The following is a 13,209-nucleotide window of genomic DNA, read 5'->3' as shown; positions in this document are numbered from 1 at the left end:
CATCAAAAGGTTAACGTTAGCTGGCTAGCTAGCCAGCAAGGTAGTTAGGCTCTATCTATCAAGCCAGCAAGGTAGTTTGCCTAGTTAGCTAGCAATCTGTGCTACTTAAGTGCAAACACTGGACTGGCACCAAAGTGAACACTTATCCTTGATAAAAAAAGAATGCCGTTACTGTCCGGCATATCCGCGGGAAGTAGCACCCCCTGATAAATCACAATTAAAAAATATTTATACCTGAATAAAAATATTATGACCCTAGCAAAAAACTTGTCAGCCTGCCTAAAATCGCTATCTGACCCAAAAATCCCATATCGGTCGGGTTCTAGTTTTTGTTGCATTGTGAGGGTGAAGTTAGAAGTTCAGTGGACATGGGGGCCCATGTGTTTGACGGTTTATTGCTCTATGTTCTCCTCTTGAGCCAGGACGGAAGCAGAAAACTCCTAAGAAGTTCACTGGAGAGCAACCCTCTATCTCAGGGACGTTCGGACTGAAAGGTAGACCCTCAGCTTATCTCTTCTCACAGCTTCTCTCACTCATGCTTGAAGTAAAATTAGGGGGAACTCACTCACCAGACCACTACTGGGTCATTTTGGTTGACTACACTCTTAGATAAAGAGGTGCGATTGATAACCGCAAATGGGTTCTTTGACTGTCCCCATAGGAGAACCCTTTCGAAGAACCCTTTTTGGTTCTAGGTATAACCCTTTTTAGTTCCACCTAGAACTCTTTCCACATTGGGTTCTACATGGAACCCAAAATAGTTCTTCCTGGATCCAAAAAGGGTTCTACCTGGAAACAAAAATGGTTCTACTATGGGGACAGCCAAAAACCTTTTGGAACCTTTTTTTTCAAAGAGTGTTGGCATCTGAGAGTCCCCCATCCACTTTGTTTGTCTTAGTGATAGTGGCCCCTCTCTCTCTCTCTGTTAATGTGTTTGAACTGTCGAGGTATTCATATCACGACTCAGTGAGTCTGTCTCATACTCTCATTCTGACACATTTTCTATCTTAACACCACTTTTCTCTAAGCTCAGTGACTCACACAGCACTGCACATGACATGACTCTCTTTCTATATGTTTCTCATATCCTCATCTCTCGTTACAACTCTCTCCCTCTTGTTCATTTTTATTGTTCATGAATCAGCATTTCTCCTTATGTACTCCTCTTAGTCAGCATCATCCTCTCTCTCTTTCCCTCCCTCTCTCTATCATTTTACATCCACACTCATTTCCCCCCATGAAATGCAGCTGATAAATAAAGGGTATTACTCTGTCATTCTCCTGGTGTCATACTGGTGTCATACTGCTCAGCCTAACTTAATCTCTCCAGTTCCAGCTTCTATTGAACTTCAACTCTGACTGTAAATGTCATGAGCTCTGATGACCTTTTTTACTTCACTGAACCTGACCCATGTACATATGCACTCATATACACACCACTGGGGGCAAATGGAATGGCATCAGAAACATTGAAACTATGGAAACCATGTGTTTGATGTTGTTGATACCTTTCCACCTATTCTTCTCCAGCCATTACCACGTGCCCGTCCACCCCAATTAAGGTGCCACCAACATCCTTTGGTACACAGTCACACACTCTGTATGTTCCAGGTATGAACAAGGTAGAGGAGAAGTTGAAGGCTGGTCGTGTGAAGAGATTAGAGGGGGGTCTGTTCAGCGAGGAGCTCCAGAGGAAGCACCCTGGTCCAGCCTCCAGGAGAGACCTACCACCCCTCACCTCTGGTACTAATATGGCTGTTCTGGACTACTTGTGAATTTATGTTTTTTGACGAGACAAATTCCATCTCCCAAATTATTCCCTGGTACACACGTGAGACCACTTTGTGTGATACATTTTCACAATATAAAGTATTGATCGATTGGATGATTTTTTGGTTGATTGTAGTCCGTCATTGTAAATAAGAATTTGTTCTTAACTGACTTGCCTGGTTAAATAGAGGTCACATTGGTTGGTTGATTTATTGATATATCCTCCTGGTACTCCAGCAGAGGCACAGTGGCAGCATGCCATCTCAGAGTGGGGGGAGGTGGTGTGTCCTACCTGCTCCATTGTCACCAGAAAGACCATCTCGGGCCTCAAGAAGCACATGGAGATCTGCCGAAAGGTGAGTCAATCAAAACAGAGGGTGTTTGGACCAGCAATCTAAATACATCTAAACAGTGCCAATCTTTCCCTTTCATTTGAGATTACAGCCTACATATTTACCTTACTGCTTGTAGCAGGATCCACACAATATACTGTCTCTGTTCAACTTCTGAAGTATGAATACATATGACAGAGTTTGATTTGGGGTGAACTGTCTTTAGCCTCCCTCTTCACCATTTATATCCACTCTAGACACAGTGCCACATCTGGCTTTATTTCCTCTATTTAAAGGATTGTGTTTCACACTCACTGTTGAAACTCTTAAACCCCAATATATCAGTTGACACTTGCCCTAAATAATAATAATTTTCTGTATAATATTATACTTGGTACTATGCCACATCTGTTCTGGATTCTAGCCCACTCAAACAATTGTGCTGAATACAAAAACTGACTTGCCCTCTGAGTCAATATCAGTTGCCGTATGTTTTTATAGCAACATCAAGATCAGGGGTGTCAAACTCTTTCCATGAAGGGCCGAGTGTATGCTGTTATTTCCTTTCAATTAAGACCTAGACACTCAGGTGAGGGGAGTTCCTAACTAATCAATGACCTGACTCGATCAATAAAGTACAAGGGAGGTGTGAAAACCTGCAGACACTCGGCCCTTGATGGAGATATTACTGTACCGTATATGTTGCTGTGTATAAGAACAATATATCACGTTTTGATGGTTTATGTATCATTCCAAAATGTTATATACAATTTGTTTCATCTGATATTTGCATTTCTTCATCTGAAATGAATGTTCATGGGTCCCTTTATACAGTTGAAGTCGGAAGTTTACATACACTTAGGTTGGAGTCATTAAAACTCGTTTTTCAACCACTCCACAAGTTTCTTGTTAACAAACTATAGTTTTGCCAAGTCGGTTAGGACATCTACTTTTTTAATTCATTTTTCCAACAATTGTTTACAGATTATTTCACTTAGAATTCACTGTATTACAATTCCAGTGGGTCAGAAGTTTACATACAATAAGATGACTGTGCCTTTAAACAGCTTGGAAAATTCCAGAAAATGATGTCATGGCTTGAGAAGCTTCTGATAGGCTAATTAAAATCATTTGAGTCAATTGGAGGTGTACCTGTGGATGTATTTCAAGGCCTACCTTCAAACTCAGTGCTTCTTTGCTTGACATCATGGGAAATCAAAAGAAATCAGCAAAGACCTCTGAATTTTTTTTGTAGAGCTCCACAAGTCTGGTTCATCCTTGGGAGCAATTTCCAAACGCCTGAAGGTACCATGTTCCATCTGTACAAACAATAGTACGCAAGTATAAACACCATGAGACCACGCAGCCATCATACTGCTCAGGAAGGAGACGCTTTCTGTCTCTTAGAGATGAACGTACTTTGGTGCGAAAAGTGCAAATCAATCCCAGAACAACAGCAAAGGACCTTGTGAAGATGCTTGAGGAAACCGGTACAAAGGTATCGATATCAACAGTAAAACGATTCCTGTATCGACATAACCTATAAGGCCGCTCAGCAAGGAAGATGCCACTGCTCCAAAATCTCCATAAAAAAAGTCAGACTACGGTTTGCAACTGCTCATGGGAACAAAGATCGTACTTTTTGGAGAAATGTCCTCTGGTTCGATAAAGACCGTTCAATTTGGAGGAAAAATGGGGAGGCTTGCAAGCCGAAGAACACCGTCCCAAACATGAAGCAAGGGGGTGGCAGCATCATGTTGTGGGGGTGCTTTGCTGCAGGTGGGACTGGTGCACTTCACAAATAGACAGCGTCACGGGGAAGGAAAATGATGTAGAAATATTGAAATTATAATTACATAAAAATTCTGTGAATATATGGAAGCAACATCTCAAGACATCAGTCAGGAAGTTAAAGCTTGGTCGCAAATGGTCTTCCAAATGGACAATGACCCCAAGTATGTTTCCAAAGTTGTGGCAAAATCGCTTAAGGACAACAAAGTCAAGGTATTGGAGTGGCCAACACTAAGCCCTGACCTCAATCCTATAGAACATTTGTGGGCAGAACTGAAAAAGTGTGTGTGAGCAAGTAGGCCTACAAACCTGACTGTTACACCAGCTCTGTCAGGAGGAATGGGCCAAGATTCACCCAACTTATTGTGGGAAGCTTTTGGAAGGCTACTCAAAACATTTGACCCTTGTTCAACAATTTAAAGGCAATGCTAACAAATACTAATTGAGTGCATGTAAACGTCTGACCCACTGGGAATGTGATGAAAGAAATAAAAGCTGAAATATATCATTCACTCTACTATTATTCTGACATTTCACATTTTTTAAATAAAGTGGTGAACCTAACTGACCTAAGACAGGGAATTTGTACTGGGAATTAATGTCAGGAATTGTGAGAAACTGAGTTTAAATGTATTTGGCTAAGGTGTATGTAAACTTCTGTATGTGTGTGGTTGTTCTCATACTTTTAAAACATTTACTTTCGCGGTGCTTTAAAGGGAAGCATTCTACAAGGTAATTTAAGTAAAACTATCTGTACAAACCCCACTAATATGATCAGTTTTTTTTCTCCATACAAACATTTCCTCTTTGAATATTTAGATTTGGATGCTATGATTTTGTTGCTAATTTGGGTCTAGGTACCTCCATTGAAATTGCCATGGTAACGACACTAGCTGAAGCATCATTGGCTGGACAGAATGATTTTTTACTTTGATTTAACCCTTGTGTAGTCTTAACATTCTGTATTACTTCCCTTGTCCTCAGGGTAAAAAATGACCCGCTGTCAGTAAACCACAAAAATATAGCAGCTTAATTGAATTTTAAACCCCAAATCTATTTTTCATTAAGAAACAACCTGTCATTTGTCACAGACTTTGTGAATATCGGGATTTTCCCTCTTCACAATGCAGAAAAACTGCATATAGTGTGTGGACACCACTCATTTTAACACACCTGTCATAATTGTTTTCTTTACTAAAGTAGAGGTTTATTATAATTACTATTATTGCTAAAGGTACTGCATAAGTGTCAACATGTTTTGTTGTTGCAAGAGATAGCACTTGTATAGCAAAAATGTGCAGAAAGTAGTTTTGACTGCATTTTATTGAAGGGAAACAATAAGTCTTGAACTTTTTGGCAACATAGTGATATATTCTTATATATTGTACAATGAGGAATTCAACTACAAAATGCTAGTCTTCTCCCATTGTTTTAACCATTGCCCCCATCCACAAGGTGTATAAACAACAACAATAAAAAATAATAAAAGATAATAGATACAAAAACATGAAGAACATAACTCAATCAACTCTAATTGGCACATGTAGGACAGTATGCAAATGTATTTTGCAGATGTATTTGTTTTACAGTCCTTCTTTGGGGTGCAGAATTGGCAACTCCTCTTGCCTGCCCCAGCTGCAGCCTCTGGTGGATAAGGACAAGATTCAGCCCCCTGAACAGCTTTCACAAGCGCTGTTGAGGCTGCTGTGCGAGGGAGGCACTCCCTTCTTTGAATGTGTGAGGTTACAAGTGCCTTTCCCAGCTGCTCTAGGAACACCCTCTTCTTGTTCCGCTTATCAGGCATCCAGGTAGGGTTGATCTTGTTCCATATCACTAAGGCATTGTATGAGGACACATCAATGATGTTATAGAAGTTGACCAGGGGCCAGCGGGAAGTCATCCTCCTGCAACTGTAAGCTCCAATCACCTTGTCCAAGTTGTCCACACCTCCTTTGTTGTGGTTGTAGTCCAGGATGATGGCTGGCTTCCTGTCCTCACGATCACTGATCTCAGCCGTTTTGTTCAGTGTGCTCAGGGGGACCACATTCTTGTTCCTCTTTGGGAGGAACAAGGTGGGGGTGAAGGCAAACTTTGATGAGAAGGTCCTCCTTGTTGCGGGGAGTGCAGGGGGAGCTCAGGCTTGTTCTTTCTATCTGTGCCAACCATGGTGATATTCCTCTTCAGGAGCTGCTGGCTGAGGTCATTAGAGGTGAAGAAATTGTCATGTGACATTGTGCCCCCTCAGTTCATCTTTCACATCAAGCACAACCCGCATCCCCTGGCTCTTCTCCGGGCCTCCACTGGTCGGCTTCCCTGTGTAGACTTGGATCTTCCAGGCGTATCTGGATTGTGCGTCACAGGCCACCCATATCATGATGCCATACTTTGCTGGCTTGCAGGGGATATACTGCCGGAAAGGACAGCGACCTTATGACAAAAGAGATTACTATCAGTAATTAGTTTCAGAGTCACATAAAACAATCACATAAATCAATGATTTTACAGCAATACATAATACAATGAACAGTGAAAATGGTCAATTTACAGATATGAAAATAAAAATGTATTTCAGAATGGAACCAGTTGCTCATCCACTGTTACTTCAGGCCCATGGTTATAGAGGTATGGCAGACACTCCACCCACTTCTCCCAGACCTCTCTTATGGCCGCCAGTTTGTCTCTCACACATCTTGCAGGTCTTGACTCACCGTTATCAAATCGTGGCATTATTGAGAAAGTGTGAAAGACTTTCAGTGGCATCGTGGCATGGAAAATCACCCTTCCACTCTCTGCATCCCAGAGACTACATGTAGCCTCGCCTCGGGACCTATACACACCCGCTAATATTAGCAGCCCTATGTAGACACGCAGGTCAATCTCATCCATCCTTTTCCAGTTGTCTCCATGTTTACGGAAACCCTGCAAATGCCATCGATTTTTTTCGATGGCCGGTGTGATGAACATGTAGAATGTTGAGGTGATGTCCTGGGCAACTGCATGTCTTGTGGGTCCTGGGGTCATCCTTATGACATTTTGTGCTGCCTTCCTGCCCTGGTTGTCATATGGTGACAAGGACCATGTTATTTGACTATTTTTTGACAAAAATGTCTCTCCTTCAGCTTGGGGGATTTCTTCATCTGAGAATGATGCATCGTGCTCTGGGTTGTATTCTTCACAATCTTCTTCTTCAGATACCTCCTCCTCTTCTAAATCATTGTTTCCTTATTCCTCCTGGACATCTGAAAAAATCAGATCTCTGACCTGTTGGGCACTGAAACATGCACTCATGGCTTCAGCAAAGAGGGAACTGGGAGGACTGTCATCTGCACCACCTTTATACCCTCGGACTGCATTCCCCATCAGTAGACAATGCTTTCAAGAAATGTTTATTTTGTCAGATTGTTTTTATTTTGTCTGTGAACTCGAGTCATGTGTGGGGTCATGGAGGGGAGATGCTGCTCATGCACAAGAACGTTTTAGTTTTGTCTGTGTTCAATCAGTAGAACACATCTCAATTTCTCATTGTGTGTGTGTGTGTCTTTGTGGTTTTTGTGGTGTGTAAATGATTTTAAAAGCTGCCTTGTCACAGATGACCCTAAGACAGTCTTTGTACCCTGGTGGTGTACTGTACAGCTTCCATGGAAATATGAACAAAGGCTTTCACTTTTTCTAATGTTGGGGTCGCTCTAGGAAAAGTAATCAAATTTCAAGTAGAAAACATATCATTTCGGGGGTTTTCTCTGCCGTTTAACATAGTGGCGAGTCATTTTTGACCCGTAAGCCAACACAAGGGTTAAGATTGCAGTAAAGGGAGTGAAAGCTCTCACTTCTCAATTTTCAGCAAAATTACCATGAAATGCAAGATGTATTTGCATTGAACCCTTGATGTCCATTGTAGAATATAGCTAAGCCTTTTTTAAACTCCAGAGTAGCCTAAACAATAGTCACTTTTACTATTGCAGTAACCTACCCCTCCAGTTGGCTATTCATAGGTTGTACCTCCGTCACTCGGTCGCGTTATGCCATTGTTAGGAACATTCTCAAGTCGCCATAGTGGTGCCCTAAAGTTGCTAATTACTATTTAGTCTAAATTACACTAGAGTGCCTGGAAATACGATGAGATTGCTAAAGTAGTCAAATATCTAGTAGGAAATCTTTGCCAGCATTATCATGTCATCAAATTCGTTTCAGACAGATGGTAATGTTGTCATTAGCTAGCAAAGTTTGTCAAAAATAGCTAGAAATGCTCATGTTAGCTAGCTAAAATCCAGTGACCCCCCCCCCCCCCCCAAAAAAAAAAAAATCTTTGCCATCTTGCTAATGTTATACTACATCTAAACTCAATTTGGCAACATCAAAATGACAAAAGGTTTTCCTAGTAATTATTTGCCTCCTGTTGAATGTCATCGTATTTCAAAGATACTTTAATGCACGTTTGATTAAATCTTCATCAGTGCTCTTTGACAATCCATTGAGTAGAATGCTCAGTCCAAAACGAACATTCAAAGCAATATTGTGACGAAACATGCAACCATGAATAGGCTTAAGCCTATTAGCTGGCTCTTGTCTGTGGATGGGTGGATCCATATTGCTGTTGAATACCGGTGAGCAGACTTCCCGACAAAGCTTCTTCCCGTTTCCAGAGCAAAATTATGCAGCAGTTATGTTCATAAATGACCAGCATGGTCAAATAATAATAATTGCAGGCAGAACAGTTGAAACTGGAGCAGCAGCACAGCCAGGTGGACTGGGGACTGCAAGGAGTCATCATGTCAGGTAGTCCTGAGGCATGGTCCGAGGGCTCAGGTCCTCCGAGAGAGAGAAAGAAAGCGAGAAAGAGAAAATTAGAGAGAGCATACTTAAATTCACACAGGACACCGGATAGGACAGGAGAAGTACTCCAGACACTGTGGCCCCATCCGATGACACCCCCGGACAGGGCCAAACAGGAAGGATATAACCCCACCCACTTTGCCAAAGCACAGCCCCCACACCACTAGAGGCTTATCCTCAACCACCAACTTACCATCCTGAGACAAGGCCGAGTATAGCCCACAAAGATCTCCGCCACGGCACAACCCAAGGGGGATTGAATACTTGTCCCCAATAGAAACCTTAATTTAGGCCTACTTGGTCTCAGTGCAACCATTTACTGTGGTATAACCATGTCAGATCCTGAATAACATAGCCTATAAGTGGCCATCAACAGGTCTCAGTGCAACCATTTACTGTGGTATAACCATGTCAGATCCTGAATAACATAGCCTATAAGTGTCCATCAACAGGTCTCAGTGCATCCATTTACTCTCATTTTGTGACACTATGGCTTGGCTGTGAGTTACATTTTTAATTGGTCACATCGGTGCGAGCTTAGCCGGTCACTTCAATCAAAGCTTTATAGATTTGGGACGGCTGAATGTACTACTTAACTGACTGGGAAATGTTTGAAAGGACAGCGTGCGCAATGGTGTGATAACATCTGATGGTGATGATGCATTTCTACATTTTCACGGTGACAGGATGCACCGGACAGGCAGGGAACATAGCCCAACTGTTTCAAAAGAGTTAGAAAACCATTCGAGAAATAGAATGACCTGCAAACAACTTGAGCAACAAGCATTACAGGCCATCACAAATCAACATTCCAAAATGTTTCTGAACAAAATAACAATGCAGATTTACAGTCACAGTAAGCTGGTGCTCTAGAACCCTTTAAAATGTGTTTCATACCAAAATGTGCTGTATCCGGAACCATGTATTTAGAGAGTTGGGCTATTGCATTTTCGGCATTATGATAGTTTTACATGACACTGCATTATTCTATTTTACACACTTAATCAAATCCTTATTTTATTAAGTTAACCCCTGGTCAGATGTGGTGATTGACAGCTGGCACTCTCAGCTATTCGCGTTGGCTAGCTAGCTAGCGTTACGTTAGCTTTGAGCTCTTGTGTATCATGGTCCTTTTGATTATGGATCACATCGACAGTTTATTGGCACCTGGGGTATCTGTTCCTGTTGGCCCAAAGTGGAACATTTCTAAACAAGCTCATGACAAGGATAGAGCCTAGATCCAGTGACACTTAGGTGAAGGGAAACAACCTAGGCTAGTAGCCTACCCACTGCAGAAAAATATCGGGCTGTATCACTCCAAAAATAAGAATCAATCCATCCTTGACCGGCAAATGAATTCCGAAAAACGTTCAATGTCCTTATTAGTCCTTACATCCTTTCCTACGGTCTATATATTTAAACTAAAACATCTTCCCTTGATTTATCCCAGGGTTTCCCAAAGTTGGCCCTGCCCAAAACCAAAACGAGCACCCAGGGGAGGCCCCAGGAAACCCAGATTTGTCCAACCGAACAAACCTGTAAAACCCACATACAATTCTTCCCGAAAGTTAATTAAATGTCCTAAATGAAAACACATCTTATACACTGCTCAACCTCTCAACCTTGGCTAAATTGATTATTTAAATGTTTATTTGTGTATTGAGACTTTATTACGTGTGACTGTTTAAAACCCAATTGGGATACTTTTTCTATTGGACTTCTGTTGTTTGAAGTGGATATTTAGAGTTTTGCCACAAAACATGATTATTTGTCTCTTGAAAATAAAATGACCTTGCGATATACTTCAAACAAAATGATGTCTTTTCACAAGGCCATGTCATGATGAAAAAATAACATCTCTTTCACATATTTTAATTCATGTCAGTTTATCACCATTTCTGAAAATTGATATACAGTGGAAGTCGGAAGTTTACATACACCTTAGCCAAATACATTTAAACTCAGTTTCACATTTCCTGACATTTAATACTCATAGAAATTCCCTGTCTTAGGTCAGTTAGGATCACCACTTTATTTTAAGAATGTGAAATGTCAGAATAATAGTAGAGTGATTTATTTCAGGTTTTATTTCTTTCTTCACATTCCCAGTGAGTCAGAAGTTTACATACACTCAATTAGTATTTGGTAGCATTGCCTTTAAATTGTTTAACTTGGGTCAAATGTTTTGGGTAGCCTTCCACAAGCTTCCCACAATAAGTTGGGTGAATTTTGGCCCATTCCTCCTGACAGAGCTGGTGTAACTGAGTCAGGTTTGTTGGCCTCCTTGCTCACACACACTTTTTCAGTTCTGCCCACAAATGTTCTATGGGATTGAGGTCAAGGCTTTGTGACAGCCACTCCAATATCTTGACTTTGTTTTCCGTAAGCCATTTTGACACAACTTTGGAAGTATACTTGGGGTCATTGTCCATTTGGAAAAACCATTTGCGACCAAGCTTTAACTTCCTGACTGATGTCTTGAGATGTTGCTTCCATATATCCACATAATTTTTCTTCCTCGTGATGCCGTCTATTTTGTGAAGTGCACCAGTCCCTCCTGCAGCAAAACACCCCACAACATGATGCTGCCACCCCCTTGCTTCACAGTTGGGATGGTGTTCTTCGGCTTGTAAACTTCCCCCCTTTTCCTTCAAACATAACGATAGTCATTATGGCCATACAGTTCTATTTTTGTTTCATCAGACTAGAGGACATTTCTCCAAAAAAGGACTATCTTTGTCCCCATGTGCAGTTGCAAACCATAGTCTGGCCTTTTTATGGTGGTTTTGGAGCAGTGGCTTCTTCCTTGCTGAGCGGCTTTTCAGGTTATGTCGATATAGGACTTGTTTTACTATGGATATAGATACGTTTGTACCTGTTTCCTCCAGCATCTTCACAAGGTCCTTTGCTGTTGTTCTGGGATTGATTTGCACTTTTCACACCAAAGCACGTTCATCTCTAAGAGACAGAAAGTGTCTCCTTCCTGAGCAGTATGATGGCTGCGTGGTCCCATGGTGTTTATACTTGCGTACTGTTGTTTGTACAGATGAACGTGGTACCTTCAGGTGTTTGGAAATTGTTCCCAAGGATGAACCAGACTCGTGGAGGTCTATAATTTTTTTCTGAGGTCTTTGCTGATTTCTTTTGATTTTCCCATGATGTCAAGCAAAGAGGCAATGAGTTTGAAGGTACGCCTTGAAATACATCCACAGGTACACCTCCAATTGACTCAAATGATGTCAATTAGCCTATCAGAAGCTTCTAAAGCCATGACATCATTTTCTGGAATTTTCCAAGCTGTTTAAAGGCACAGTCAACTTAGTGTATGTAAACTTCTGACCCACTTGAATTGTGATACAGTGAATTGTAAGTGAGATAATCTGTCTGTCAACAATTGTTTGAAAAATTACTTGTGTCATGCACAAAGTAGATGTCCTAACCAACTTGCCAAAAGTTGGTTATAGTTTGTTAACAAGACATTTGTGGAGTGGTTGAAAAACAACCTAAGTGTGTGTAAACTTCCAACTTCAACTGTATCATGTTTTGGGATATAACTCTTAATTTGCTTTTTATTCATTTGGACTGCTTTCTTTAATGCAGTTGTAACCTCTTCATCGGGTTCAGGCCACTAGCGTACTCTGGGGATGAGAATAAGTCAGGCACGCTGTTAGATGCTTCTCTCTGAGGACCCCTCGGGCAGGTCCAGGGGGCCAGTAGACGAGTATTGATTGGAGGGCTGGAGGAATTATACTGTGGCTGCATCTCAATACTCTGAAGTAGCTTCCTCTCCTTTAACTGTACCAATCTGAAAACACAGGCTACAGGCTGTAGGTCAAAACAATCAGGAAAGGACACAAGGACAAGAAGCCAATTTAGACTATTGAGGTATTCTAGAGCTAAGGCAGTAGGTGCTTATGGTCTGTTGGACAATGTGACTATAAAAGTGACAGTTGTGCCATTAAGGAGTCAGTCACTGTAAAACCTCTTCCTCTGCCAGACAGATCAATATTTGCTTCTTCATTAAAAGGGCTTCTTTACAGTTATTGGTCTTGATGATTACCTGACAAAGACCATTATAGGTGAAATGGTCCCGTGTCATTAACTCATGTGAAGGTCATTCTGGGGAACAGTGAGCAGAAAGACCAAGACCTGCCAGTGGATACAAGATATTCATAAGTTAATAGGAATGAATGACCTTTGAGTTACTGTGTGACCTTTGTCCTTTAACCCTGCAGCTCCAGGATGCCCTGAAGTGCCAGCAATGCCAGAAACAGTTCAGGTCCAAGGCCGGACTCAACTACCATACAATGGCTGAGCACAGCAGCAAGGTAAACACACACAAATAAAAACATACGCACAAACAAACAGGAACACACACACAACCAAAGTTGATTGATCTACTGATCCCCTAGTCAGAAACTCTCCGATCTGAACATAACCGTTGGAGTTTAATTTGCAACATGTTACAGTGGAGGGAGCTCTG

General features: G+C 41.5%; 1 protein-coding gene across 2 annotated transcripts in view; it reads left to right on the top strand.

Annotated features, from left to right (window-relative positions):
• Positions 1 to 13,209, top strand: part of LOC110508393 (zinc finger protein 512B) — a 103,155-nt gene that overhangs the window by 70,192 nt on the left and 19,754 nt on the right. For both annotated transcript variants that reach the window (XM_090225676.1, XM_036966425.2), the window contains 4 exons: positions 423 to 494; positions 1,612 to 1,743; positions 2,008 to 2,126; positions 12,962 to 13,054. In XM_090225676.1, coding sequence (XP_090081802.1) covers positions 423 to 494; positions 1,612 to 1,743; positions 2,008 to 2,126; positions 12,962 to 13,054 — 416 coding nt within the window. The remainder of the gene's footprint in view (positions 1 to 422; positions 495 to 1,611; positions 1,744 to 2,007; positions 2,127 to 12,961; positions 13,055 to 13,209) is intronic.

The sequence above is a fragment of the Oncorhynchus mykiss genome, chromosome 28 (genome assembly GCF_057628025.1).
Source record: "Oncorhynchus mykiss isolate SJ-2025 chromosome 28, ASM5762802v1, whole genome shotgun sequence".
Taxonomy (NCBI): domain Eukaryota; kingdom Metazoa; phylum Chordata; class Actinopteri; order Salmoniformes; family Salmonidae; genus Oncorhynchus; species Oncorhynchus mykiss.
The sequence above is the reverse complement of the archived record's forward strand: the minus strand, read 5'-3'. Positions and strand labels throughout refer to the sequence as shown.